Source organism: Elephas maximus, chromosome 3, assembly GCF_024166365.1.
Source record: "Elephas maximus indicus isolate mEleMax1 chromosome 3, mEleMax1 primary haplotype, whole genome shotgun sequence".
In the NCBI taxonomy this organism is placed as follows: Eukaryota; Metazoa; Chordata; class Mammalia; order Proboscidea; family Elephantidae; genus Elephas; species Elephas maximus.
This window is the reverse complement of record NC_064821.1, coordinates 31,482,096-31,509,575: the sequence shown is the minus strand read 5'-3', so window position 1 is coordinate 31,509,575 and position 27,480 is coordinate 31,482,096. Positions and strand designations below refer to the sequence as shown.

Below are 27,480 nucleotides of genomic sequence, written 5' to 3'. Positions count from 1 at the left end.
GAGGAAGGTCTCTGGACAACCATTTGAAATTATTGGCAAGTCATATTTGGAGAAAAGAGTAATGTGCACAATTCAGGGTATAGTTTGCTTCCATTTGCGTAAAAAAAAATTTTTTTTTTTCAGGAAGAGAGTGCACCTGTATGTGTTTGTATCATGCCCCACTGTCTCTGCAGGACCCACGGGCACCTGCGAGCCCACAGTGAGCTGGGGGCAGGTTGGCTGTGCAGCTTCTCAATGTGCTCCTTTCTAATTTTGAATCATATAAATACGTCGCAGTATTTTAAAAGTAAAATAAAATCAGTCACCCAATGTCTACCCCATTTAGCTTCCCAAAGGCAGTAGCTAGGTCCAGCCACAGAACACGCCCACCACCCTGCCTCTACCTCAAAGTACAAGCCTACTCTTGGCTTTCGTTAACTGTTTTAATCACCAGCTGGGGAGAGAAGCGGCAGATAAAGGGGGGACTGCCTGGCTTTTAGAGGGTGGTGGCTGACTCCAGGCCACGCTCCTGGAAGTATCGGTGGGGGAGGCGGGGACGGGGGCCTTCACTGAGGAAGTAGGACGTGATCCTCCTGAGTCCCTCCTGATCCTCTGCCAAGGAGTCCTCCCTGTGGGAGAGAGGGGACAATACTGACCCTTTCCAGGGGATGCCAGCCCTCCAGTCAGGGCTGAGCCCGCTCCTCCCTCCACTCCTACAGCACCACCGGGGCACTCACCATGTAACACCTTCCGCCTCCTCCTCCAGGATGCTCTGGGCTGTGCGCCAACTGAACCGGACAAACTGGGGGAAGCCGAAGATGGGCTCCACATGCTTCTTCAACCACGCTTTTGTCTTGGGATCTGGGGTATGTGGTGGGCAATGGCCCCTGAGCTGCACCATAATATCCAAGCTCCTCAGCCTGGCATCTGAGGCTCTGCCACCTCATCTTAGGCCTCCTTTTGCACACCTGAGTCACCTTCCACTGCACATCTTTCTGCCTTTGCACAGGCCACCCCCCTTCACTTGCCTGACCAAGAGTTGCTCAAGTTGCAGTTTAGGGAGACTGCTGCTGAGAGATCTCCCTGACCCCCCCAAGGACAAAAGGAATTAACATTTGTTGATCTAGCTGTGCAAGTAATGATGAGCTCAGGAGAGGTAGGGAGGTCCTTGTTTGTCTTGCTCACTGCTCTACCCCCAGGGCTTGGCCTTGCATGGTATGTTACCAGGTGCTCAAAAGTGCAGAATGGATGCCCAAACTATCTTTGGCAGGGACCTGATTTCCTCACTTTGGCCTCTCACCCGAGTTCCAATCACAAACTGGCTGTGCTGCCCCACCCCACTGCCAGCCCTTCTCTGGGCCTCAGAGAAGGATGGGAAGATTCCTTGAACCCAGCCACTTCTTATCTCCCCTTATGTGTGGCGAGGGGAGGCATGATCACTCTCACTTATGGATGAGGAGACGGAGCCTCAGAGTTGGAAGAAAATGGTGGAGCTGGCATTCAAACAACAGCTGTTTAACAACAGCCTGCGTCCCTTCCCCTTAATGGGTGAAGAGGTGCCCACTTTGGGTCTCAGCCCTTCACTGGGGCTCCAAAGAACAGCAAAGTGGGAGGAGGGCCAGCTCTGCTGCACACTGGTTGTGTGGGTGTGGGCAAGTGGCACCCCTCTCTGGGCCTCAGCCCCTTCTGCTGTAGAATAGGATTACCAGAACAGTTTAGAAAACCTCAGAAGCATGCTCAGCCCTGGCCAACTTGGCATTAGTATTGCTGGTGCTACCCTGAGGCAACTCCAGAGGCAGGCTGCACCACTGTCTGCTTACCATTGGGGTAGCCCGAACCATAATCAGCATCCACGTCCTGCAGTTTCTCCACGAACTGCCAGCTCCTCACTGCCTGGTCTCGGGCCACCTGTGGGCAAGATGGGCACTTGGAATCTCCCTCCCCTGCAACAACCAGCGCCTACCCCCTGCCCACTGGGGTGCTGGAAGCTGGCCCAAGCCCAATGGGGGCTGACCTTGGCGCAGATGCTGGCAGCACTGACCACGGGGTACAAGGCATCTGCCTTGGCCTTGACTGTCACCTCAATTCCAGGAAAGCGCTGCTGTAGCCGCTCCTGGTACTTCTCTGGTAGCCCCACAGTGTCCACAAATACCTATCACAGCAACAGACACGTATTCGGTCAACACCCCAAAAAACAGCTGTGCAAATTATCCAGCCTCACAGCCTTTGCATTTCTGTTCCTGCTGCCCAGAATACTCTTCTTCCAGCTTATCCCCAGCCTGGATCTTTCTTATCAATTCATATCAGGGGTCTTGGATCAAAGGTCACCTCCCAGAACACGTATTGTGTGCCAGTTGCTATTCTAGATGCCAGGGACATGGAAATAAAAATCCCTTCCTTGTGAAGCAGACACCCTGAGGGCCACAAACAAGAAACAAGATAAATAATAAATCCTAGGGGAGAGTTGGAAGGGGTTATAATTTTAAATGGCGGTAACGGAGGTTCAAGGAAGCACTCTCTAAGGTAATGACATTTCAAGAAAGATCTGAAGGTGAGTGAATAAACCATGTGGAGATCTGGGAAAGAGTGCTTAGGCAGAGGGAACTGCCAGTGCAAAGGCCATGAGGTGGGACCACATCAAATATGCTGGAGAACAGTAGGGAGCCACAAGGCTGGAATAGAATGCTGAGAAATAAGATCATGAAGGTAACAGGGACAAGTGATGTCTTCAGGGCAGTCACCATTCTCAAAGGTTACCTTTATTCTTTAGTTTACCAGCTGATCGTCCATCTCCTCTCACTAGGCCTTGAAGCCGAGAGCAGGGCCTACGTCTGTCTGCTCCAGGGCTGCCTTGCCAGCTCCTCCTGCTGGGGATGGGCCTCAGCTACCTCCTCAGGGAGGTTTCCCCTGTTACCTTCCCCAACTCAAGTATTCCCCCTTGTCGTTGTCTCAAAACAGTCTGTTCTTTGCCTCCGTACACTCAATGTAATGTTGATTCATGCTTCTCTGTAGTAATTTAACCTCTTCCTTACTCAACTCTGAACTTTCCTGATTTAAATCTTGTAATTAGTAAATTAAATGTCAGACAGAAGAGGGAACAGGAGTGGAGGCGGGGAAACCAGGGAGGAGCCTGGGGCAGGAGTCCAGGTGGGGGTGTCCTGGGCCAGGATGGAGGCTGTGGGCAGGTGGACAGATGTGGGATTTGTTCTGGACACTAAGTCTTTAGGAAGACTGATTAGATTGGGGGAGGGGAGACTGAGAGAACCACGCTGGTCCTTGGTGGGACATGGATTTCAGGCAGAAACAGGGGTAGAAAGTCAACAGCAGGAAGCAACACTGCTGAGGCACTTGCCATGCTTCTGATGCTGAACCTGCCCACTGTACTTTTTCACCCCTATTTTATCTAGAGGTGATCAAATGGGGGCAACCCAGGTACCAAAATACTTAGGCTCACCTGGGTGACTTTCACACCCCGGTCCAAGGCATACTGCACCAGCCCAGCGGCCGTATCATGGGACAGGGAGTTCAGATTGTATTTGACCCTGAGGTTTAAGAGCAGAGCCTAGTGAACCCCTTGCAGCCACAGAGCCAAACCTCCCCATGCTCTCTACCTCCCCCAGAGAGCTGGCTGCACCTCCATCCCGACCACTCTGGGGGTGGGGAGACCCCTCACCGCCCAAGCATGCTGGTGGAGATGAGGTTTGGAGACAGCACGTCCAGCGCCCAGCCCACAAAGTCCCTGTCCTCCTTCATTTTCGCAAAGAGCCGGTCCCGCTCGCTCTCCGACAGGGTCTTCGAGTCTGGGAGGATTGGGAGAGAAGGTTTCTGGTTCTCTCACTTCCTGCCCTCCTCCAGCTCTCACTTGCCCTGCATATACCCTGGAACCACCTCTCAAGACGTACTCCCTCGACACCCCGGGCTCACCTGCCACTTTCAGGGCCTCCAGATCTGCCAGGCGGGACAAGGGGCAATAACAGATGGCGTAGACCATGGGGCCTGGGGAGGAGAGGTGTCAGGTTTCTGGAAGTGGGGGTGGCTCCCGAATCCAAGCAGCGAGTATCGTGAAAACCCCCATTCCTGTTCTATCACCACCGCTTTTTTCGTCCACTGGCACAATGCCATGGCCATCATCATTCTCACGCCCCTCCCCCGCCCCTGGCCCTTGTGGCGCACCCAGCACAGGGCCCCGGCCCGCCTCATCCACGCCCAGGACGCAAGGCTCCTTGCGGCACACCGCGGGCACAGGTGAACTCAGGCGACAGCGGCCCGTATTGTTTCTCTCCAGGTCGCTGAGATCCATGCCGCCGCTTCTGCCGCCAGTGCCAGCCGCAGAACCGCCGGCTGCAAGCGCAGGCCTCGGCGCGCGTCTTGCGCGGGCTCAGCAGCGGCGCTCACTCGGGACCAATCGGCGCACAGGACACACGCCCGACGCCGCTGACGTTCGCGCAGCCGACGCGGACGCCGCTGCCGCTCAGCTTCCTGGAAATTGTAGTTCTCAAGATCGATAGCGAAGAGCTTCTGGTGAAGAACGGGGTAGACTGGGCCCCTATCCAACCTGCGTTCTGCCGGCTCCGGACCCCCGCCCATAGGAGCTGGTGGAAGGAAAGGGAAATAAAGGGAGAAACTGAGGCAGGGCATGGAGGACCCAGCCCTGTAGGGGTCTAACCTAGTGCCGTCGAGTCGATTCCAAAGGTCAAATATAACTACGCTCCCCAAACACGGGCCTCAGCATCACTGGGGCTCCGTCCCCCACTTGGATTCAGGCCCTTATATTCGAAATCCCTGCCACCTACACAGCCTAAGCTCCCTGAACTAGGTACCCCCGCTCTTACGTGAGCTCAGGCCGTTATACTTGGGGTCCCCACCCTCCCTGTCTCAGTCACTTTTTTGGAATCAGGATCCTTGCCCCCCACAGGGTCCCTGCCTCCCACCCTGTCTCACTCGGGCTGAGCCTCCCCGTCCCTCGAATTAGAATCCCAGAGCCCAAAAGGTTTACAATCTCGGGCTCAGGGCTTCCACTCATTATACAGGCTCATTCCCCCAATTCAAGGTTCATGCCCTCCCCTTCCCCCACCCCCACCCCCCACTGTTCTTCCTCAGTCCCCCAGTCTCAGCGAAGCTCACTTCTCTCAGTCCTGTCTGCGATCCTTACCGCTTCTCTCCCTCTATCCCCAGGTTTCAGCCGGGCTATCGTTCTCGGTCTGTGCGTCAAGGCCTTTCACCAGGCTAACGTCCCTTACTCAAGGTCCCGGTTCACCCCTCTGCGTCGTCCCCATTCCTGTCCCCTTCTGCCTGTGGCTCCTGGTTCCCTACCAGGGCCAATCTCGTTGGCTTTGGGTTCCCACCCCACGCAGTCCTTCCACTCTGCGAGCCCCACTCCTGCAACTCACGTCCCTGAACTTGACAGCCCCCTAGGCCCCGCCCCCTCTGCGCCAGTCTCTCACGCGGGCTCAGGGCCTCCAGTTGCACTGGATCAGCTTGCAGGATGGACAATCTCCTTGCCGGCAGGGCCGCATCTGCACCAGGTTCTCACGATCCATGAACACAGGGGCCGGTGCCGTACCCTGCACCTCGCGGCTGCGCTCCTCCTTCCCCAGGTCGCAGAGGCAGCGCCAATTTCCCCACGGGCTCAGGATCGAGTCCTCCACGTCTGGGGGTGGAGGGCTGAGATGAAGACCCAGGTAGAGGGGAACAATCCCCCTATGCCCTCTTCTAGCTACAGAGCCAGGTGCAGAAACTGAGACCTAGAGAGAGCGAGCCACCCTTCTGAGGTCACACATCTGACAAGTGGCCCAGCGGGATGCAAACTGACACTTCCCACCTGCGCCAACCCGCCCAGCTGGGAGTATGGTACACCACCCTTGGTGCTTGGTGCTTGGTGCTTGTCTTCAGAAGTTGACTGCGGCCTTGAGGGAGGTGGCCTTGGCCTGTTCAGCGGGCACCATGCCACCAGACCAGCAGAGCTGTCAGGTGGTGAATTAAATGACTAATTAAATGATATAATGAAGATACTTAAAGCCCCTAGCACTGTGTTAGCACACAGAACAAAAAGAATTCTAATCATCACTTTTAAAGCAGCTATCACTTATGGAGCACTTAGTGGATGTTCTTTACGAAAGCTCTTCTGCTGGTTCCTCCCTATGCCCGTATGAGACAGGTCTTATCCTGATTCTACCACTCATAAGGCCAGGGCCCGCTGATCACGTCCTCTACAACTCTCTCCTCACCAAGCCTCCACCACCCTGGCCTCTTTCCATTCCTCCATTAGGTCTTTTGGCCTTTGTACATGCTGTTCCCCTTTCCTGGCACACTCCTTCCACCCAGTCCTTGCATTTTTGGCTTTTGTTTGTCAGTCCAGCTGCACTGGTTATATATCTTCTTTAGCAGGGCCTTCTGTGACTTTCCAAGCTTACCCGCCCCCTCCTGTCTCTATCTCTGCTCTTCCTAGCACCTACCCATGAGTTTATGGATGTCTGCTTCTGTGCTTATTGCCTGCCCACGTCCCCTCTCCAGCTGTGAGCTGCTTAAAGTCAGCCTCTTTTCCAATTTATAGATGAGAAAATTGAGTCTCAGAGAAAAGTAATCAGCCCAAGGAGAGACCGCCAGGGAGGAGTAAGGCGGGAATCTAGAGTTCGTGGGAGGAGGTCTCCTTGCAGCCGGCTGGCCAAGTAGGGTCATGGAAACATCATTCGGGGTCGTCACCCCTGCCACCTGCGGTTACCTTTCGGTTGCTGCAGCCGCCGCAGCTGCTCCCAAGTGTCGCCTTCGCCCTGATCGCCGAAGTACTGGTAGTCGTAGGACCCCTGGACAGGCGTCGCCAGGAGCGGGAGTATCAGAGGCAGCAGAAGCAGCCCCGCCCGGCTCCGGGCCATGCGAGATTCCAACCGCCCACAGCGCGCTCCCGGGCCTAGCCTCACGTGGACCCGCAGCTCCTTCACTAACCCCGCGGGCCTGCATGGTGGTCGCGGCCGGCGGCTGCAGGTCTCCCCAGCCGCCCGCGGTGCGTGGAGCCGACCGGTTGCGCTCCCCTCTCTGCCCGACTCAGTGGACCCGACCGCTCCGTTCGTCTGCCACGCCCCCCCCCCGCCACGCCCTGCGCGTCATGGTTCGGGCCGCGCATAAAAGGCTCCGCAGCCCCTGGTGCTCGTGACGCTGAGATCCAGAGTCCGCCCGTCTGGCTGTCCTTGCGTCCAGCCCTAGCCCACGCAGGTATAGACACCGGGTGTGCACCCGGCTGGGGGAAGCCCCTTTCGAGCAGCTCCGGCCCTATCCGGACCTTATCGCTGGCTGCCTTTGTTTTCCTCCCGCCGCAGTAGCCGCCTTTGTCCTTGAGGGGGAAACCGAGGCCGGAGCCTTGGAGTACAGGCCGGATCGCCGGGCTCCCCGCCCCCCTGCTCGCGGGGGCTTCGTTGTCTCCTACTGGGACTGGGGGCTTGCGCCAACAAGCTAAGGGGGGTCAGGCAGCAGCGGCCGGGCCGCTGGTGCTCTGGTCAGTGGGCGGCTCCCAGTAGCCTCAATATCGCGTAGACCTGGTACCAGGGAGGGCGGGGATCAGTGTTGCTGCCTGTGCTGCTCTAACGGGGCCCCCGCACGCAGCATGACCTTGGAAAGGGAAGACAAAAGGTCTTCCCGGGCGGGCTGACCGGGCTGGGGTCTCAGCTTTCAGTCATGGCCTCCGGCAACGCGCACATCGGAAAGCCCGCCCCTGACTTCCAGGCCACTGCAGTGGTGGATGGAGCCTTCAAGGAGGTGAAGCTTTCGGACTACAGAGGTGAGGACAGCCTAGAGGAGGCCCAGGGAACTGGCCCAGGCATAAGGGGGTCTGGGCCCTAACTCCTCGTTTACCCCTACCCACCCAGGGAAATACGTGGTGCTCTTTTTCTATCCGCTGGACTTCACCTTTGTGTGTCCCACCGAGATCATCGCTTTCAGCGAACATGCTGAAGACTTCCGCAAGCTGGGCTGCGAGGTGCTGGGGGCCTCTGTGGACTCTCAGTTCACTCACCTGGCTTGGTATGAGGGGAGCACAGGAGGAGGGTAGTATGCCGCTAGGCCCATACCTTAGGGTCTGAGCTGTGTGGCTGCATGACCATTGCTCAACTTCTGGGCCTCCCTTTCCCCATCCTGAAAATAATGGAAATAATGACACCCAGTTCTTAACGATGATGACAGTAATTAGCATTTGGAAACTCGTTGCTTGTCGCCCAGAGTCGCAGACGTTTTATCTCACATAGTTTTTGGGAGGGAGGCTGTACTGCCCCATTTTGTGAAGGTGGAAACTCCAGTTCAAGGGCGTAAAGGGCTGGGCCCCAAGTTACAGGGCTAGAGAGGAGCACCAGGACTCTAGCACATGTTCCCCCCCCTTATGCTGGAAATCAGTAGCATGTGTGAAGGCACTCCTTTGGAACTGGAGTGCCAGTCTGTAGGCTTTAGTCTTCCCAGGCACCAGAAACAGCCCCTGCACACACTTCAGGGCGGGGTGGGTGTGTCTCCCAGGGCTCTGCTCTAAAGCCCCTTATCTCCCACCTCCAGGGCCCCCCCCATACTTATCTCACCCGGGCCCAAAGGGTGAGGACCCCGCTGTGCCGGGCCTCCTGTGGTGCCAGTCCCGTCTTCCCAACCCCCAGGATCAACACTCCCCGGAAGGAGGGAGGCTTGGGCCCCCTGAACATCCCCCTGCTGGCTGACGTGAACAGAAGTTTGTCCCATGATTATGGTGTGCTGAAGGAAGATGAGGGCATCGCTTACAGGTACAGTGAAGCCCTCAGTCAGGCTCAGGGAGCCTCATCCCCAGGGTGAGGGGACCATGCTTGGGCAACGCCCTCTCTGCTCCCAACCCTGTGTCTGGCAAGAGGTGGGTGCTCCCTGTTCTGGTCCTGGGAGTTCCCAGCTCCTCACCATGAGCCTTGATGTCTTCAGAGGTCTCTTCATCATTGATGGAAAGGGTGTCCTTCGTCAGATCACAGTCAATGACTTGCCTGTGGGGCGCTCCGTGGATGAGGCTCTGCGGCTGGTCCAGGCCTTCCAGTACACGGATGAGCATGGGGAAGGTGAATAGTTCACACACAGCTCCTCTGTCATTCACGCAAACATTTACTGTCAGCCCTTCCACCTGAGCAGGGCAATGTTAGGGTCCCATAGGCGATTCAGCTCAGGGCCTTGTCTTCAGGAAATGCCTCATGTGGCGGGAGAGATACCCCAATAGAATACAAGGATGGAGAACTGGGAGGTAATACAAGCCATAGAAAGTATTTGAGGCGGTGCATACTGAGTCAGGTTTGAATAATGTTAGCTGGATCAGAGAACCTTCTCATGTGGAAGGGATAGTCTGGCCATAGACTCAAAGTCAAGCAAGGCTAGGCTGAGGGACTGAGACTGGGTTGAAGGGCCTAAAAAGAAAATGAGGATAAAAACAGGAAAATTATTAGCCAGAAAATACTACAGCTGGGCCTGTGAGGGTAAACACAGATGATAGAATGGTGATTGAATGGAGGACTTCTATCAACATGTGTATTCCTGGACCTGAACCACTAGGCCCAGGATTTTTCTTCTTCAACTCAGGCTCTTGTTTTGCCTCTGTTAGTCCCCTACTACTGTCCCTGCCTTGAACTTGGGGCTCACACATGTCTGTGTCTTCCCACAGTATGTCCCGCTGGCTGGAAGCCGGGCAGCGACACCATCAAGCCCAACGTGGATGACAGCAAGGAATACTTCTCTAAACACAACTAGACTAGCAGGCAGGGAATAAGTTTGGGCCCTCTTTCCCCACCTGTTCCCCTGCATGGGTGCCCCATGCTGACCCAGGAAAGGCCAGACCTGTCCCCTTGAAACTCCCCAATCTGGGATCCTGGAGGGTGGGGCTAAGGCCCTCTCATGCCCCCACCTGGAAGCTGATGGATGGTGACCCTCCCTCCCCAGAGCCCACCCATCGGGGCACAGACCTAAGGAGACCAATAAATTATTAGGACAGGTGCAAATCTGTGTCGGTGTCATCTGTCCTGGCAGTGCCCCCAACTCCCATGTGCTTTCTCCAGCCTCCGGCCTGGGAAACTGACCCTGAAGTTACTTATCTCTACCACAAGATGGCAACCTTACCTCATGGTCACTGCTAACTCTTCTCCCTCCTTTTCCTCGGTCTGAGGGCAGTTCTGGAGTGGTGGGGAGGAGAAGATGCTGTTTGCCCCTGGCAAGGAGCAGTCTCAGGATGTTCTACATCTTGAAACTTGGCCTTCCAAGGCAGAACCCATAATTTGCTATCATCCAGTCTGAGTTCAAATGCCCTTTAATAGCTGTGATCTTCCCTGGGTGACTGGAAGTAAAGACAATCAAGCCATATCACTATGCTTAAAGGAGATAATGTGAAGCCCAGGGCTGGGTCCCTGCTTAAGGCCCAGTGAATGGCTACTAGGATGGTTGCCTTTGGCAGGACAGAGCCTAGTCGAGTCCAGTCTTTTGGGACCCAGTCCTGAGCTACATGCCCAGCCCCTGCTGCAGGCTCTGTTCAACTCCAGCCTGGAAGGGCTGCCTGTCTATCCTTGGCAAGGGTGACAGGGTGAAGGGTGGAAGGGTGAGCGTTAGGCAAGGGGCAGGTGTTAGGAGCAAGGCAGTGTTCCCAATGGTTACCACGCTGCTGCATAGTCTGATGCTGTGTAGGATCAGACAAGTGACTTTGCCACTCTGAGCCCCAATTTCCTTCCACAGAACTAGGCTGATATACACATTTAACCCACAGATTATTGACATTGTTACCCAGCCTAATCCCCTCCAAGTGTCACTCATCTCCCTCGGAATTTAATCTACGCTCCCCTCCAAGGCTTATGAGGCCTGACTGGCCTTCCCTGCCCTCATCTACCCCACCTGTGGCTCACTCAATTCTTGCCACCCTTGAGTTTCTGGCTGTTTCTTAACAGGCTGATTTTATTCTGGCCACAGGAACTTCAAAAGTGCTGTTCCCCCTGCCTCGCACACTCACTCTTCCCGGGATTTTCTCCAGGCCACCTCCTTCAAATCTGCTGAAAAATTGCCTCGCTAAAGGTCCACCCTCTCAATACACCCTCTATGGTTCCATCACTCTACGACCTGGATCTGTTTTTTGTTCTTCCTAGCACTTACCACCATCACGGAATGTTTGATTGTTTATTGCCTGTCTGCCGTGGTCCAGGTTACGTCTCCAGACTCTGCTCAGTATTTTATAAACGAGTTAGTGAAGTGCCTGTTCTACGCACCCCACCCCTATGGCCTGGTTTCTCTCTGTTTTCCTTCGCTGCTCTGGAGGCTTCCATCTGTTGCCGCAGCCGCCCCCCACCCGTTCCAGTAGCGGGGGAGGGAGCCCCGTGCGAGGGCGGTGGCGATGCCCGGCGGCCCAAGCAGCTGCCCCGGCAGGACCAGTCCTGGCAGTCACCCCGCTCTCGGCCTGGCACCCGGGAGGGGAAACAGTCAGGCGGGCACCGCCCTTCCTGGCGGGGGCAGGGTGGAGGACAGCGGCGGCAACGGCGCGGAGGCTACAGCGATCCCCTGCCTGGGTCAGGTCAGACTGAGGGGGCGTGGACGCGACCAGGCTCCGGCGCCAGCCTAATGGGGGAGTCTGCGGGTGGTTCCCGGGGCCCGGGAGCGCGGCCCGCCCACCCCGGGCGCTCTGGACCCAGGCCTGGGGCTTTCCGGGCCCGGGCAGACGCCTGCCCGGGAAAATCCCGGCCCCCTTCCCGGCGCTGCGGCCCTGCCCGGCAGAGCGGGGGAGGGGATTCCCGGAATCTGCCCGGAGACCGCCAGCGCGTCACTGGGCAGAATCGGTCCATGTATGGGCAGCGCTTCCGCTGCGTCAGCGGGGAAAGCCCCGGCGCGCGGGGCTGGGCGGGCCGCGTCTGCGCACTTCGCGTCGCGCCCTTGGGACACTGACCGCGTCCCGCACCTTCCAACCCCCGGGGACCACCAAGCTCAGGATATGAGGGCCGGACCGCTAGGCTGGGACATTAAGATGGCTGGACAGGGCTGGAGAGGGGGATGCAGGCACTGGAGTGAGCCCCAAACAGCGGTGGGGTGAGGGCCGCCCAGTACTCTCCTCCCTCCGCCCGCCCGGCTTAGAAAAAAAGACTCCAGAAATTAATAAAGAACTATTTTTTTTTTACTTAAATAAATTCAATAAAAAGTCAGAACAATAAACGCACACACACACACAAACACATCTTAAAATAAACCAAGCGTGTTTCCACTCCACAGTATAGTGCAGAGGGGGGAGGGCAGGGGGCGAGGTCCCCTCCCCAGTGTCCCCGCGGGCTTGAGTACCAGGCAGCGGGGCCAGCTCCGCCGCCATCGCCCCCTCCTCCCCTCCCTGTTAAATACACAAATATATTATATTCAATATGAATTGAGTCTGTTTCTAGAAGAGAAAAAAAAACATACAAAAACGTGGAAGGGGCAGCTTGTAAACGTCGAGGTGGAAGGATTGGGCGAGAGCCAGCAGGCCAGAGTCCAGTGTGGTTTGTGGCGCCCCTAGGCCCCGGGGCCGGTGTCCACGCCTGCCTCCTCGCCCCCCCTGGGAGGCGTGCGCCCAGCCGTCCAGGCTGGAGGGGGTGTCCGTACATAGCGGGGAGGCGCTCAGAAGGCGTGCCCTTTGACCCCGAGCAGCAGCTGGCAGCCGTTGCTGACGTGGGTCATGACCTTCTGTTTGAGCTGGGCCACCTGCTCCCGGAGGAGGCCGGCAGTGTTCGACAGCCCCGCGTTCTCGGCCTTGAGCGTCTTCACCTTGTCCTCCAGGCGCGCGATGCGCTCCAGCTTCCGCTTCCGGCACTTGGTGGCCGCCAGACGGTTCCTCAGCCGCTTGCGCTCCACTTTGATGCGCTCCTGGTCTTCCATGTTGATGGGGGACACCGGCGGCGTGGCGTCGCGGCTGCGCGCCTCCGGCACTGTCTGTGGTTCCTCCTTGAAGGTGGAGGCGCCACGGCCCAGGCCCAGCTGCGCAGGGTGGCCGCCGGCAAACGGCGGCGCGTGTGGGAGGTAGCTGATGGTGGCCGTCGGATACGAACTCCCGGTCCCGACGGCGGCCCCGGCGCCGCCAGAGGGTGCAGACGCCGGGGAGAAGCTGCTGAGGTTGGTGTAGACCGGAGGCGGCTCCGGACCCGCGTAGACGCCGCCGGGCCCGGCCGGGGGACCTCCGCTGGCGCCCAGAGACACGTTGGGGGGCGTCACGTGGTTCATCTTGTGCAGGTCGTCCAGGGCTTTGACAAAACCGTCGGCGAAGCCCTCCTGCTCCTCAGTGACACCTCCCCCTGCACCCCCTGCACCTCCGCTGCTGCCACCCCCGCGGGGGTAAAAGTACTGTCCCGGTGGCGTGGGCGTCGTCGTGATCACGCCGTTGCTGTTGGGGACGATCAGGCGCTCTAGCTCCGACGAGGCGAGCTTGAGCGAAGCGCCCGAGTCCGAGCCCTGGCTGGAAAAGTAGCTGCTGCCTCCGCTGCCCTCTGGTCCGGGGCCCCGCGCCCCGGCCGCTTTAAGGCCTCGGTAGGGGTCGGCCAGGTTGAGCGCCAGGCTGGGTTTCAGGAGTTTGTAGTCGTGTAGAGCGAGGCCGCCAGGGGCCCGGCCATAGCCCGCTGCTGCGTATGAGTCGTCGTGGTAGAAAGGTTGTTCCATTTTAGTGCACATCCGGGCGGCCCGGCGGGCTTGGGGGCGGGGGGGGTGGTCCCTGCGGGGCCGCCCGGGGCCTCGCTGCAGCGACCGGTGCGCTGTCCGCGGCGGTGACCGGACTGATTGTCGGAACGCGCGTTCCCGGCGACTGGTTCGGGCGGGGAGCGGCCAGCCGGCGGCTGTGCGCGAAAGCTCTACCCAGCTTCCCGTGTCCTCCTCGCCCTCTCTAGTGCGCTCGCTTTCTCTGTGTCGCTTGCCCCCGCTCCCCGTTCCCTGAAGATTCCGAAGGTGGCCTGGCCGCGCTCAAGGTCCCGGCCGCTGAGCAGAGAGGCTGGTCTTTATATGAGCTGTCAGCTGCGGAAGTGCGCTCGGATTGGCGGTCGCCCGAGCCCGGCCCCCGCGCCCCCCTCTTCGAGCGTGGGGAAGGGGAGGAGGCGGCTCGCGTCACTGTCAGGAAGCGCGTGTCCTTGTAAACAGCGGCCATGGGCCGTGTGGCTCGGCGCGGCTGCAGGGGAGGGGCTGGGGGACCCCGGAGTACGCGAGGAAGGATCTGCTGGGGGACACGAGGCATCTGGGGGAGGGGCTGAGAAGGAGCAATGGCTCCCTTGGAGTACACCTGAGAAAAAGGAGGACAGGGTACAGAGGAAGTGGGGGCGGGTATCCCAGGGTGTAAGCGAAAGGCCTGAGGGACCCGAAGTATTCCAGAGGGGTTGGGACTCTGATAATACCCTGGGAGCCCAAAAAAACAAGGGGAAGAGGGTTAAAGCGAGTAAATGGGAAGGGGTGGGGAAACGCCTGGCACAGGAATTGAGTGGGGGTTCCGGAACTTTTCACAGGAGGGACTTAGAAAAACGAAGAAAGGCAACGCTTAAAAAGGATACAAGAGGAGAAGCTGGAGGACCCATTATACCAGAAATGAGGAGGGATGCTGGCATCCATGGGACAATCTGAGGGCCCTGCCTAAGTGGGGGAGGAATGAAGATGGGGAAATTTAGATATGCATAAAGGGATGCGGGTCCTCGGGTACAGTTGGCCAGGGAAAATACGTGGAGTAGAAAATGGAATATGTCTGTCAGGGGCACTAGGTTGGGGAGTCACCGGGGTAATCTGTGAAGCCATGATGGAGAGTTAGAAGGGTTGGAACATATATTCAAATCAGAGGACAATGGCAGGAGGGTCCCCAGCTGAGATGTGCGAGGAAGGGGCTCCCAGGATCCTGGGGACTAGGCTGTGCCGAATCTTCCATGACTAGCGCAACCCCATTCGTAGTGACCCATCGGCGCCCGAATACTCTGTCCCCAGCTCCATGGCCTCCCCCATTGACCCTGGGCTTGCCCTACACCGTGTCAACTTCGGAGCCTGGACCCAGCCCGATGGCCGGGGCGCGGTCGCCCAACCCCACTCCCTTCCTTAGAAACAGGCTGGGGAAAGAGCGTGGCGGCAGGAAGTGTGGCAACAGCCCCCGGGGAAGGAGCCCGGCCCTGCCTCCGTCACTCGTATCCTACCGGACCGTGCACCCCGCCCTGGGTCTGGCCGGGTTCCGTGCCTCAGAAGAGGAACCTGGGCTTGAGACCCCCGCCGAGGCCCGAGCGCTCGGGGCCCGCCCAGCCGCAGAGAGCTCCTATTATCTTCCCCCGCCCCCAGCAGTGGTTCCGCTCGCGGCGCCTGCAGACGACTTTCAAGGCAAAACGGAGACCTTTCCATTATCCCGACGGAGGGGGGCGCAGCCCGGGAGCGGGGCTTGGTCGCCATGGTAACGGCCCGAGTCCGCCAGCAGGGACTGGGGGCGGGGCCGCCCGGGGAGTAGCTCTCCCCGAGGCCCATATAAGGGCACAGGAAGGGGTGGTGCCAGCGCTGTCCCGGGGCCGCGAGCCAGGAGTTAGGAGCACCAATATCTGCCAGGTCCCAGGGCGCGCCCGGGCCCCCGGACTGGCTAGTCCCGACCAGCCCCGGCCACCGCCCCCGGAGCCCCCACGGCCGCCTAGCCCGGCCCCGCCCAGCCGCTGTGGGGCCGCGTCCTGCCAGGCTGGCCCGGCCCTGCCCAGCCCAGACTGGCAGGTCCCCGCCTGCCAGCGGGCCTGGGTCGAACTTCGCTCCCGGCCCGATGGGGCGCGGAGGAGGCGGGCCGATGCCTAGAGGCACCCCTGGCGCCTGGGCAGGCTGGCACGGCTGCCTCCTCCCTTGGGCGAGGTGCCCTTCCCCTCTGCCGGGAGGTCTGGGCACCCCCAACACACACATTCCTAGGGGCTGGGATGCCCCTGCCTCCCTCACCTAGTCAGTGGGTCCCATCTATAATACCTGGAGGGAGGCCCCTTCCTCCCCAGGATGTCTCCCTCCATTGAGGGCCCCCCTCTGCCACCCCAGTCAGAGATGAGCTGAAAATCCAAGGGGAGAATCACAGAACCAGCACACCTTCCCCAGGAAGAACTGGGTATAGATTCAGATGGTGAGGATTCTAGCTAGACTTAAAGTGGGACTTCCAAGCAGTTAGGGTATGAGCCACTAGAACAAGAGGCGAGAAGCCCAGACTGGGGAACTCAGGGGAAAAGCTTTCTTTCTGTACCTTCCAGGCCTGTGTCTTCTAGAAGGGTGGAACTTTCTCTGGGGTAGAAAGGCTGAGTCTGAGGGACAGGGGCTGGCAGACCTTCGTGGGGCAGGCACCAAGCTCGCCCAGTGTGGGGGAGAGAAGGAAAATGAAAGAGGCGAAAAAGAAACTGAGCTGTATGGGGACAGGGGAAAGTCCAGCAAAGCAATGGCCTTCGGGAGGAAGATCCCATGAGAAGGTGGGGGTGTCCCTGGCTCTGAAGGGTCCCTGTGACCCCTAAATGCCCCCTCCCCCTTACCCTTGTGTGACTGCTCCCCTCCCCCGCTCCAGTCTCAAGGGAGATTCCAGCCGCTGTGTCTGGCGGGCTTGCTGCCAGGCCTGTGTCTCCTGCCCGCCCATGCTAATAACTGCAGCTGACATCTGGCCGGGCTCTGTGGGGGTGCATCAGGCAGCGTTGGGGGGCTGGGAAGGCCAAGGCCAGAGGGCAGCACCTTGGGAAGCTGACCTGCAGGTCCCACAGACCAGGAGGCTACAGTGAGTTAGCCCAGGCCAGCCAATGCTGAGACAGCCCACGCCAGGGGAGTCCAGCAGAGAGGCAAGGCTCTGCCAGAGAGGGTCAGAGATGGAGGGCAAATCTCAAAGGACAACCAAACAAGGAGAGTGGGCACATGGGGGTGAGGTATCAGGGCAGGGAGAGATGCCAGAGAGACAAATGGGAGCAAGGTTAGCTTCACAGAGACAGAGAGACTCAGAGACACTTAAGATAGGTAGACAAACTTAAAAATAATGATTATTTTAATAGCTAACACTTATACTGTGCTTACTTATATGGCCAGGCACTCTTCTAAGTGGTTGACATGTAGTAAGTCATTAAATGCCTCCAACAACCCGGCAAAATATATGCTATTTTTATCCCCATTAACAGAGGAGAAACTGAGGCAGCCAAGCTTAAGGAACTTGCTCAACGTTCCACAGCTATAAGTGGTAGATATAACCCAAGATGTCTGGCCCCAAAGCATTAGCCACTGTCCTGTAGATAATCAAAACCAGAGAGAAAAACGGTCAGAGAGTGAAGGATGGGGAGAGGGGCAACCAGGCAGGAAGGGGACCTTCGTGGAGTGCCAACTGTGGGGCAAGCTCTGCAGGCCCCTTCACAAAGGGCCTCCTTTAATCTGGAGAGAGATGGAGTTGGGCACAGGGAGAGTGGGTGAGGGTGGGTGTGTACCGGCCAGCATGGGGTCGCTGGATGCACCCTGCTCAGGTGTTTGGGCAAGGGGTGGGGTTTGGGCCATGGAGCCAGGGTGGGGGCCCAGCCAAGCTGGTACAGCTGGTTCCAGGCTCCTGCCAGTCTCACCCTTGTGGCCTGGGCACCACCCCCTCACGCCGTCCCACTGGCGCCGAGGCCAGCTCCCTGAGGAGGTCGTGAGGCTAGCCCCCTCCCCCAGCTGACCTGGATGTGGGTACTGCCCAGGTCCTGGACTCCACACCTGCATCTGGCTGAGCAGTCTGTGCCCAGGCTTCCCCCATGCCCAGGGACCCAGGGCCTGGGGGGCAGAATAAGAGGAAGTTCACCCACCCCCACCCACGGGTCTCTCTGGGGCTTTTGGCCTTGGCATGAGAGACTTCCTTCTTATAAATAGCCTGATGACCCCCTCCCCCCCGGCCCCACTGACCGACAGGGCCCCCACCAGGAAACTGGGCCTGGGGCTGCCCTGAGTCAGGCAGTGGGCAGGCCAGGGCGAGAAGCCACAAGCCTCGGCACCCAGCCTCTTGAGTCCCTGCCCCTGGGTGTGGACAGGCAGCTGGGCAGGAAGAGGCTGAGGATCATGGAGGCCTCCCCCAGGAACCCCTGGCCTGCCAGCTACCTCCCTCCAATGTGGTTTGGGGGGTTCAAGGTGCAGGAAGCACCCCTCACCCCTCTCCAGGAGAGGAAGCTGCTGGGTTTTCTTGGAAGCAGGAAGTAGAGTTGGTCTCCTCAGGCTGACTCAGCTGGGCATGGGGGGAGTTTCCCACAAGCTGGTTCTGCCTGCCCCCCCACTGCTGGTGAAGTTTTTGGGGTGCCTGAGCAACACTGGGATCCCGGTGGTGTCCTCTTTACAGGGGATGAGATAAGAAAATAGGCCCAGAGCCTGCCAGGGGACAAGGTTGCTGAGCTGGGCTTCCTAGGAGAAGTGACAAACAGCAGGGGGGAGGGAAGTGGGGGTGATGTTTGGAGAGAGGAAGTGCCAGGATCTCTGCAGGACAGAGGACAGGCTGGGAAGCCCAGAGCTCCACAGAACCTCAGCACAGGCCCAGGGGCATGTGTGTGTCTGGTTTGCTTGTGGGCTTGCATGCTGCTGGCCTGTTAGGGAGCGTGAGAGTGTGTGTCTGTGTGTTGGTCCAATCCTGCAGAGGGTGTGTAGGGCCTGTCTATATAGGATTCTGTTCTGCTTTGACTGTGAGTGTGTGGGAGGGTGTGTGTGTGTGTGTGTGTGGTTTATGGAATGGGTTGCATGTGACTGGCCTATATGTCTGTTTGTGTAGGTTGCTTGGGAGTACAGACGGCTAACCTATTCATTTCTGGTGTGGTGTGTATGTGTGTATGTGAGGTCTGTGGCTGGTCTATGTGTGTTTGTATATGTGTGTGTGAGGTCTGTGGCTGGATGTGTGTGTGTGTGTGCATGTGTGTGTGAGGTCTGTGGCTGGTCTGTGTGTGTGTGTGTGCATGTGTGTGTGAGGTCTGTGGCTGGTCTGTGTGTGTGAGGTCTGTGGCTGGATGTGTGTGTGTGTGTGTGTGTGTGTGTGAGGTCTGTGGCTAAATGTGTGTGTGTGCACACGCACACACTATTAGACAGGTTCTGTCAGAGTGTCTCTGTCCAGATGTGTTTATGAATGTCTGATTGTGGCCTGTCTGTGCCTCCCTGTTCTGGGTGTGACTGTCTGGCCAGACCATGTCTGTGAATGTGTTCATCTGCCTGTATGTGCCCCATCTGTCAGCAGATCTTTTGGGGGGTTGCTGCAGTTTGTGTTACCTGTGAGGTGGTATGTATCTGTAAGGCTGTGTCATGGAGTCTCTCAGAGCATCTCTGAGTGGCTGTGCAAGGATAGGTTGGTGCTGGGGCTCTCTCTAATGGTGGGTGGGTGTGTGTGCCCTCTCTGTCCATCTGTCCATATAGGATTCTGTTTGTCTTTCTTGCCCCTGAGTATGTTTTTGAGTTGGTGATCTTGTTAGTGTGTGGTACCGGTCTTGTCTTTTCAGTGTCAGGATCTGATAAAGTATGTATGTATGTATACCTGGACATCTCCTGTACTGCTCTCGGGATGTCTGTGCTGAAGGGGATGTACATTCCCTCTGAGTCGATCAACATGCAGGTCTTGCCTGCTCGTGTTGGACGCACAGCTCTCTGTATTTGTGTGTGTGTGTCTGTGTATCTTGCCCTTTACTCCTCTGGCCTGTCATGTTTATGTCAGTGTGAATGTGAGCATGCCATGGTGTCTGTCTTGCTGTGTGCTTATGATCTAAATGGTCAATGTGTTTGTGTGTCAGTGCGTCTATCTTGTCCATGTGCCAAGTCCATGTATCCATGTCATACACACAAATTGACTAGGCACACAGGCATCACCCTTGTCCATGTGCTTCTGACCTATCAATGTCTGTGTGCTTGGCAGCATGTCTGTCTTGCGCCTAGGTCTGCCCTGTCACTATCTGTGCATCAGTTGTCACTGGGTTCTCTTGCCCAGACTCATGTCTGACCCCAAGTGGGTCCCTGGCTGGCAGTGTCTCTGTGGCCAGGGCGACAGGGGTTTGTATGTCTGGACTGGCTCTCTTGGGGTGACTGTGTGTATGTGTACACTCCTTGACCCCTCCCCCAGTCTGGCTACCCTGGGCTGTGTTTACTCTGCCTCCAACCGATGTCTGCCCTGCCCCAGGAGGGACCCTCCCGTTTGTCCAGCCAGCAGTCCACAGGATGTTCCCGAGACACCGTCTCCATCCGCCATCCCCTCCCTTGAGCCACCCTCGGGTCAGAACCCAGGCGTCCAGGGGGTGGGGCCCGCGGTGTAGGGGGGCCCTGTCAGGCCCCGGGAATGAAGGTGGGGGTTGGGGAGGCGACGGGCCCAACAGGTTCCGCCTCATTCCTGCCCCGCCTCTCACTTCCTGGGTGCCCGCCGGGGGGCAGGGGGTGGACAGGCTGAACCCCATGGCCTCAGAGCCCTGGGTGGGGCACGTCTGTCCCACAAGGACTCATGTCTGCTGGGCACCCCTACACCCAGGTCTGAGAGGCAGGAGGGCCTGCTCCCTTCTGTCACCCGAGCCCCTCCCTGCTCCTGGGCCCAGCCTTGGATTCAAAGCGTCCCCTCCATTATTCACTTAATCCCGACAACAACCCAAAGAGCCAGGCATAATTATCCTCCATTTCCAGTTGGGGAAACTGAGGCCCAGACAACAATGAGGGCAGCATCGGAATTCGAACCTGACTCTGTCAGCTACTCAAGACCCCCCCGCAAGCTCACCAACCGACTTCCCCCTCTCTAGAAATCAGAGATGTGCAATGGAGTACAAACCCAGGCCCCCCATAAGCCCTGGCTCAAGGGGGGGCACAGGGCTTGCTCTGAGTCAAAAGGGGCCACTGAATGAAATGAATAAGAAACGGCTTTAACCGTTTCATCGCCACTACGGCTCTGCCAAAACTTCCTGTGGGCTGGGGTGGGGGGAGGTTTAGAGCCTGGGTTCCTGGAGGCCTGGGGTGGTGGGGAGGCTCTGCCAACTGGGGAGGGGGGGCAGATGAGGGAAAGTGCCTGGAATGACCTGGTGAGGGGGTGCTAAGATAAGAGGAGACACTGCCCCGCAGCTTCTCTCCCTGGAGAGGGATCCCCTCCCCTCCCCTCTCAGCCCCCACTGCCTGGAGGGGGTCCCAGAGTCTGCAGCCCCCTCCCCAGGGACCTGAGTCACACTCGGGGAAAGCCGAGATGGGTGAGTCACGGGGGCAGAAAATGGGGAGGGAGGCTGGCTGTGGCTAGGGGACCCCAGGGCTGGCCTGAGTCACGCACACCCTAGCCTCACTGATCCTAACCCCCTTCCCCGGAGATCAGGAGCAGGAAGCTCACAATCGGTGGCTGGAGCTGGAGCCGGGCACTAGGGAGGAGGAAGCCCGCTAGTTTCCATGGCAACTGGGGGGTCTCAGCTCATTGAGGGCTCCCTCCCAAAACAGGGACAGCCCCACGCGCAGGGGAAGCCCCCGCGCGCACTGTTGAGGGGCCACAAGTTTCAGATGAGGCAGGAAGGGGTTAACGGCGCCCTCCTCCTGGATTTCACCCGCTCCGAAAGTCCCGGGCGGGGCGGGGCGGGGCGGGGCTATGCCCAGCACGGCCTCGCTCGCGCAACAACTCTCCTCCGGCGGTCGCCCACGCGCGCGCACGCAGCCATGCATCCACTCCCTCCCGCTCGCACGCACGACCGCGTCGGGCTCCACGCACACAGCGACCCCTGTCGAGTCTCACGTCACGCACGACGCACGCGCCCCCGCAGCGCGGGGAGGGGAGCTCACAGCTGAGAGCTGCTGCGGGACCGACGCCCCTGCGCACATCTCCACCTACGCTGAGTGAGCTGCCCGATGTAACACTGACATCCTCTCACACACATACACACACAGACACACACACAGGGTCAGGAACACTAACAAACCCTCTGACCCACAGTGTCTCAGAGCCACAGGATACACCTGACACACTTCGGCACAAACCCTCACAAGGCCAGCCAGCCAGCTCCGGCAGTGAACGAGAACAGGAGTACACAGTCACACATGAGGCCACATCGAGACACAAATAGTTACACAGACACAATGTCACATACTGCCTGTTGCAGGGACACAGGACCATGTTCACACACACATAGAGACTCACTTTGATAAAGCCACACTATCAAGCCAAAGATAGTCAAAGCCAGATACAAACAGATACAGTCGTGGACACCAGGACCCTGGTTGTCATGCCTCTCAAATAGAGAGTGTGGAGGCAAAGAGACATAATCAAAGCTACACAGAGAGAGACATATGGTGGAGACAGACACACAAGACAGTCATGTTATCACATGGTTATCACAAATAGGGCACACCGAGTAGAATTCAGTCACAGAAACAAACTCACAAGGCCACACGCAGGAACACCCAGATAGTCGAAACAGCATAGACAAACCAAGGCCACACAGGACAAGGTCACATTATCACAGAAAAACACACCGTGAAGACAAGGTAGAACACACAGATGCACAACATAAAGCCACACTGAGACACCGGTTGTCACAAACCCACTTCTCACACAAATACTGACACAAGGATATAGACACAAAACAATGTCCCACCTAGAGAAGCACGTGGTAGACGCAGACGCCAAACCTGGAGACACCATCAGAGTGAGACCCAAACTCTCTGTGGACCATACAGGGCACCGGGAGAAACAGAGGCATCAGGCTACCCCTTCACCCCAACTCTGGGTGTTACACGCAGAGGGGAATGGAGTCACAACCGGTCACCCCATCAAATCACACACAGCCAGTTGCGCAGACTCCCAGGGCCCCAAGACCCAGGTGGATGGAAATACACATCTATGCACACAAAACCACGGACACAATCTCACACCTACGTAAATTCGAGCACACTTCACATGGATACAGAGACGCGCAGACACAAGGAGGGAAGAGATGACCAGGGAGCTCCTGGCAGGATGTCAGGTGGGCCTGCCAGAGTCCCCCATGGTATGGGGCATGGGGTCCATCAAGGGGCTGTGGTCGGCCAAGGGGAGGGGGTAGGACAATGACCTCCTGTTGTGTGAACTCAGGGTCCCCATCCCAGCCCTGATGACTGGGTCCCTGCCCAGATGTGAAGGCCAGAGGGGGTGGGCAGGGGCCCAGCTGTGGCCACAGGGAGGGGTTGAGTCACCGGCTTCCCAGCAGTACAACCCAGGCCCAGCTGTTCCTGGAAACAGGCAGGAGGGGGTGGGGTCCCCAAACCGGCTGGGGTCTACTGGCCAGGGTCCACACTCTGGGACTCTTAGTCTCTATGGTGAGGGTTATGGCCATCCCCCAAATGGAGGGTTTGTGGCCCCTTTCCCTGAACAGAAGGTACCAGATCACCCCCATAAGTGGGGCTCCCAGCATCCCAAAATAGGGATTGTTGTTTCTCCCTGCCAACATGGGAGCTTTCTTCTTTCCCCAAATATGGGCCTCCCTGCCACCCTAAATGAAGGGCTTGTTGCTTCTCTCCCAAATTGAGGAAACACAAACCCTTGGCTAAATCTGGGGACTCTTGGCCCTCTCAGAACATCTGGGACTCTGATAACATCACACCAACATTAGAACAATTAAAGTCCCTTCCTCAAATATTTGGATTCTCAGATTCCTCTAGACATCAATATTTCTGCACTTTCTGCAAGTCTGGGGACCCCAGCCACAAATATCTGGTGTTCCCAGCAGACTCCTCAACATTGAGGAGACTAGGCCCTCCCACAAATATTCAGGATACCGGTCCTTCATCCTTGTAACATTCGTGGTCCCTGGCTCACCTCCCATTGCTACCTGTGGTTAGGATGACCCTCTTTCCCCTTATTGGCAGTACCCTCTCCTGCAGTGGGAGCTGGACGGACAAAGCAAGGGCAGTTGTTCTCACGCCTGCCGGAAGGCAGCCCAGCCCGGAAACCGGCGCTGCCGGCCCTTGTCCCCACCCCCACCACTCCACCCGCCACTCCTAGGCAGGAGGCTGGAAAGCAACGTGGGAGGGGCGTTGGGGTATGGATAAGCGTGACGCCCCCGCAAGCGTTCAGGCTGCGCTTCTCAGAGGGCTGTAACCAGTGTCTGGTTGCAGGGTGACTGTGCAATGGAGGAGGGGGTATTGTCACCCTGCCCACCCCACTCAGGGATTAGGTGCCCCAGCCAGAGTCTGAGTAGGGGGAAGCAGCGCGGCCTCTCTTCTGAGCAAAACCAACCTCCAGGACAGGACTCTCCCTTCCCTCTGGGTGTTAAAAAAAAAAAAAAAAACCCTTGCCATTGGGTGAATTCTGACTCTCAGGAACCCTATAGGACAGAATAGAACTGCCCCACAGGGTTTCCAAGGAGCCGCTGGTGGATTTTAACTGCTGAAGTTTTCGTTATCAGCTGACCTCTTAACCACTACACCACCAGAGCGCCCCTCTGGGGATAGCTAACAAAACAAAACAAAACAAAAACCCATGGCCATGGAGTTGATTCCGACTCATAATGACCTCATAGGACAGTGTACCACTGCACCATAGGGTTTCCAAGGCTATAATTTTTACGGATTACAAAGAAGAATTGATGACTTTGAACTGTGGCATTGGCGAAGAATATTGAATATACCATGGACTGCCAGAAGAACAAACAAATCTGTCTTGGAACAAGTACAGCCAGAATGCTCCTTGGAAGCTAGAATGGCGACACTTCATCTCATGTATTTTGGACATGTTATCAGGAGGGATCAGTCCCTGGAGGACATCATGCTGAGTAAAGTAATGGGCCATTGAAAAAGAGGAAGACCCTCAGTGAGATGGATTGATACAGCGGATGCAACAATGGACTCAAACATAGCAGCGATTGTGAGGATGGTGCATGACTGGGCAGTGTTTCGTTCTGTTGTACATAGGGTCTCTATGAGTCGGAACCAACTAGATGGCACCTAACAACAACGACAATTTTTTTTTTAATTGTGCTTTAGGTGAAAGTTTACAGCTGAAGTTAGTTTATTATACAAAAATTTATACACCTAAAATTTATGACCCTAGTTGTTACCCCTATAATGTGGCAGAACATTCCATCTCTCCACCCTGGATTTCCCATATCCATTCAACCAGCTCCTGTCCCTTTCTGCCTTCTCATCTTGCCTCTGGACAGCAGCTGGCATTTAGTCTTGTGTATCTATTTGAACGAAGGAGCACACTCCTCAGGGGTATCATTTTATGTTTTATAGTCCAGTCTAATCTTTGTCTGAAGAGTTGGTTTTGGGAATGGTTTTAGTTCTGGGTTATCGCAGAGTCTGGGGGCTGTGTTTTCTGGGGTTCCTCCAGTCTCAGTCAGACCATTAAGTCTGGTCTTTTTGCTAGAATTTGAGTTCTGCAACCAATTTTTCTTCTGGTTCATCAGGGACTCTCTGTTGTGTTCCCTGTCAGGTCGGTCACTGGTGGTAGCCGGGCACCATCTAGTTCTTCTAATCTCAGGCTGATGGAGTCTCTGGTTTACGTGGATCCTTTTGTCTCTTAGGCTCATATTTTCCTTGTCTTTGGTGTTCTTCATTCTCCTTTGTTCCAGGTGGGTTGGAACCAATTGATGCATCTTAGATGGCCACTGGCTAGCTTTTAGACCTCAGATGCCACTCACCAAAGTGGGATGCAGAACATTTTCTTAATAAACTTTGTTATGCCAGTTGACCCAGATGTCCCCTGAAACCATGATCCCCAGACCTCTGCCTGTGCTACACTGTCCCTCAAAGTGTTTGGTTTTGTTCAGGAAACTTCTTAGCTTTTGGTTTAGTCCAGTGGTACTGACTTCCCCGGTATTGTGTGTTGTCCTTCCCTTCACCTAAGATAATTCTTGTCTACAGTCTCGTTAGTGAATTCTCCTCTCTCTCCCTCCCCACCCTCGTAACCATGAAAGAATATTTTCTTCTGTGTTTAAACCTTTTCTTGAGTTCTTATAATAGCGGTCTCATATAATATTTACCCTTTTGCAACTGACTAATCTCAACCAGCATACTGTCTCCCAGGTTCATCCATGTTATGAGATGTTTTGAGGATTCATCATTGTTCTTTATCATTGTGTAGTATTCCATTGTGAATGTACCATAATTTGTTTATTTGTTTGTCTCTTGATAAGTACCTAGGTTGTTTCCATCTTTTTGCTATTGTGAACAGTGCTGCAATGAACATGGGTGTGCATATATCTACTCATGTGATGGCTCTTATTTCTTTAGGATATATTCCAAGGATTGGGATTGCTGGATCTTTTGGTACTTCTATTTCTAGCTTTTTAAGGAAGTGCCAAATCAATTTCCAAAGTGGTTGTACCATTTTACATTCCCACCAGCAGTGTGTAAGTGTTCCAGTCTCTATAACCTCTCCAACATTTATTATTTTGTGCTTTCTTTTAATTCATGCTAGCCTTGTTGGGGTGAGAGGGTATTTTCATTGTAGTTTTGATTTGCATTTGGCTAATGAGCATGAGCATTTCCTCATGTATCTGTTAGCCGCCTGAATGTCTTCCTTGGTAAAGTGCCTATTCATATCATTTGCTTATTTTTTAATTGGGTTATTTGTCTTTTTGTGGTTGAAGTTCTGCAGTATCTTGTAGATTTTAGAGATTAGACCCTGATCAGATATGTCATAGTCAAAAATTTTTTCCAAGTCCATAGGTTGTCTTTTTACCTTTTTGGTGAAGTTTTTTGATGTGCATAAGTGTTTGATTTTTAGGAGCTCCCAGTTACCTAGTTTCTCTTCTGGTGTTTGTGCATTGGTAGTTATGCTTTGTATTCTGTTTATGCCATGTAGTAGGCCTCCTAGCAACAATAACAATCTTTCTGGAAGCAGACTGCCACATCTTTCTGCCATGGAGTGACTGGTAGGTTTGAACTGCTGACCTTTTGGTTAGCAGTAGCAGCCAAGTGCTTAACCACCTAAGATATTTAAATCACTTAGCAGAAGGACTGCAAATAGTAGACACAAAGTCTATGGTGAATGTGATTTTGTTACCACTGTTGTCATCCACCACCCATCTGTCAATCGTGGTGGCTTGCATGTTGCTATGATGCTGGAAGCTATGTAACCAGTATTTCAAATACCAGCAGAGCCACCCATAGTGGATAGGTTTCAGCAACCTTCCAGACTAAGAGGGAGTAGGAAGAAAGGCCTGGCATATCTACTTCCAAAAAACCCTATGGATTACAATAGAATCTTGACTTATATAGGGCTGGAAAATGAGCCCCTGAAGTTGGAAGGCAGACACAGTAGTCACAACAATGGACTCAAACATAGCAAGGATCATGAAGATGACACAGGAGCGTTTAACCTTTCGTCTGTATTGGCTGACTGGAGGGCAACTAATAACAACTACATATTATTATCACTTTCCTTTGAGCCCCCTCCACTGCGTGCTCAGGAGGGCTCACCCTCTCCCTTGAAGGCATCATCCCCGCGGTCTGTGCGCCCCCTAGTGGAGACGCGCAGTTTCAGCGGCAGGAGAACGCCAGGCGCGGGTCTCTGGGGAGGGGGAATCTCAGTGGGAGACTGACCCAGGCTGGGTCCGTGTGTCTGTCGCCCAGGACATGTGTCCGGTTGACCCTTCCTGCTCCCAACCTAGT

At 56.1% G+C, this 27,480-nt stretch overlaps 4 protein-coding genes across 5 annotated transcripts; 1 reads left to right on the top strand and 3 right to left on the bottom strand.

The window, feature by feature from the left end:
* Window positions 1-380: 380 nt before the first annotated feature.
* Window positions 381-4,368, bottom strand: RNASEH2A (ribonuclease H2 subunit A). 2 transcript variants are annotated; one of them, XM_049877050.1, is made up of 8 exons: window positions 4,153-4,368; window positions 3,904-3,975; window positions 3,653-3,779; window positions 3,434-3,521; window positions 1,994-2,131; window positions 1,800-1,887; window positions 717-840; window positions 381-608 (listed from the first exon to the last, which is right to left on the bottom strand). In XM_049877050.1, exons 1-8 carry the CDS (start codon window positions 4,277-4,279, stop codon window positions 476-478), a joined length of 897 nt encoding a protein of 298 aa, XP_049733007.1. In that variant the 5' UTR covers window positions 4,280-4,368; the 3' UTR covers window positions 381-475. The 2 variants fall into 2 exon arrangements, with proteins under 2 accessions (XP_049733007.1, XP_049733008.1); XM_049877051.1 differs by having other exon boundaries at window positions 424-608; window positions 717-871.
* Window positions 4,369-4,481: 113 nt separating this feature from the next.
* Window positions 4,482-6,976, bottom strand: THSD8 (thrombospondin type 1 domain containing 8). The gene is made up of 3 exons (XM_049877053.1): window positions 6,701-6,976; window positions 5,424-5,629; window positions 4,482-4,571 (listed from the first exon to the last, which is right to left on the bottom strand). The coding sequence occupies exons 1-2, from the start codon at window positions 6,849-6,851 to the stop codon at window positions 5,430-5,432; spliced, it is 351 nt and encodes a 116-aa protein (XP_049733010.1). The 5' UTR covers window positions 6,852-6,976; the 3' UTR covers window positions 4,482-4,571; window positions 5,424-5,429.
* Window positions 6,977-7,647: 671 nt separating this feature from the next.
* Window positions 7,648-9,708, top strand: PRDX2 (peroxiredoxin 2). The gene is made up of 5 exons (XM_049877052.1): window positions 7,648-7,750; window positions 7,839-7,992; window positions 8,607-8,729; window positions 8,899-9,029; window positions 9,623-9,708. Exons 1-5 carry the CDS (start codon window positions 7,648-7,650, stop codon window positions 9,706-9,708), a joined length of 597 nt encoding a protein of 198 aa, XP_049733009.1.
* Window positions 9,709-12,082: 2,374 nt separating this feature from the next.
* Window positions 12,083-13,909, bottom strand: JUNB (JunB proto-oncogene, AP-1 transcription factor subunit). Its single transcript, XM_049877049.1, has one exon. It carries the CDS (start codon window positions 13,615-13,617, stop codon window positions 12,574-12,576), a length of 1,044 nt encoding a protein of 347 aa, XP_049733006.1. The 5' UTR covers window positions 13,618-13,909; the 3' UTR covers window positions 12,083-12,573.
* Window positions 13,910-27,480: the final 13,571 nt, after the last annotated feature.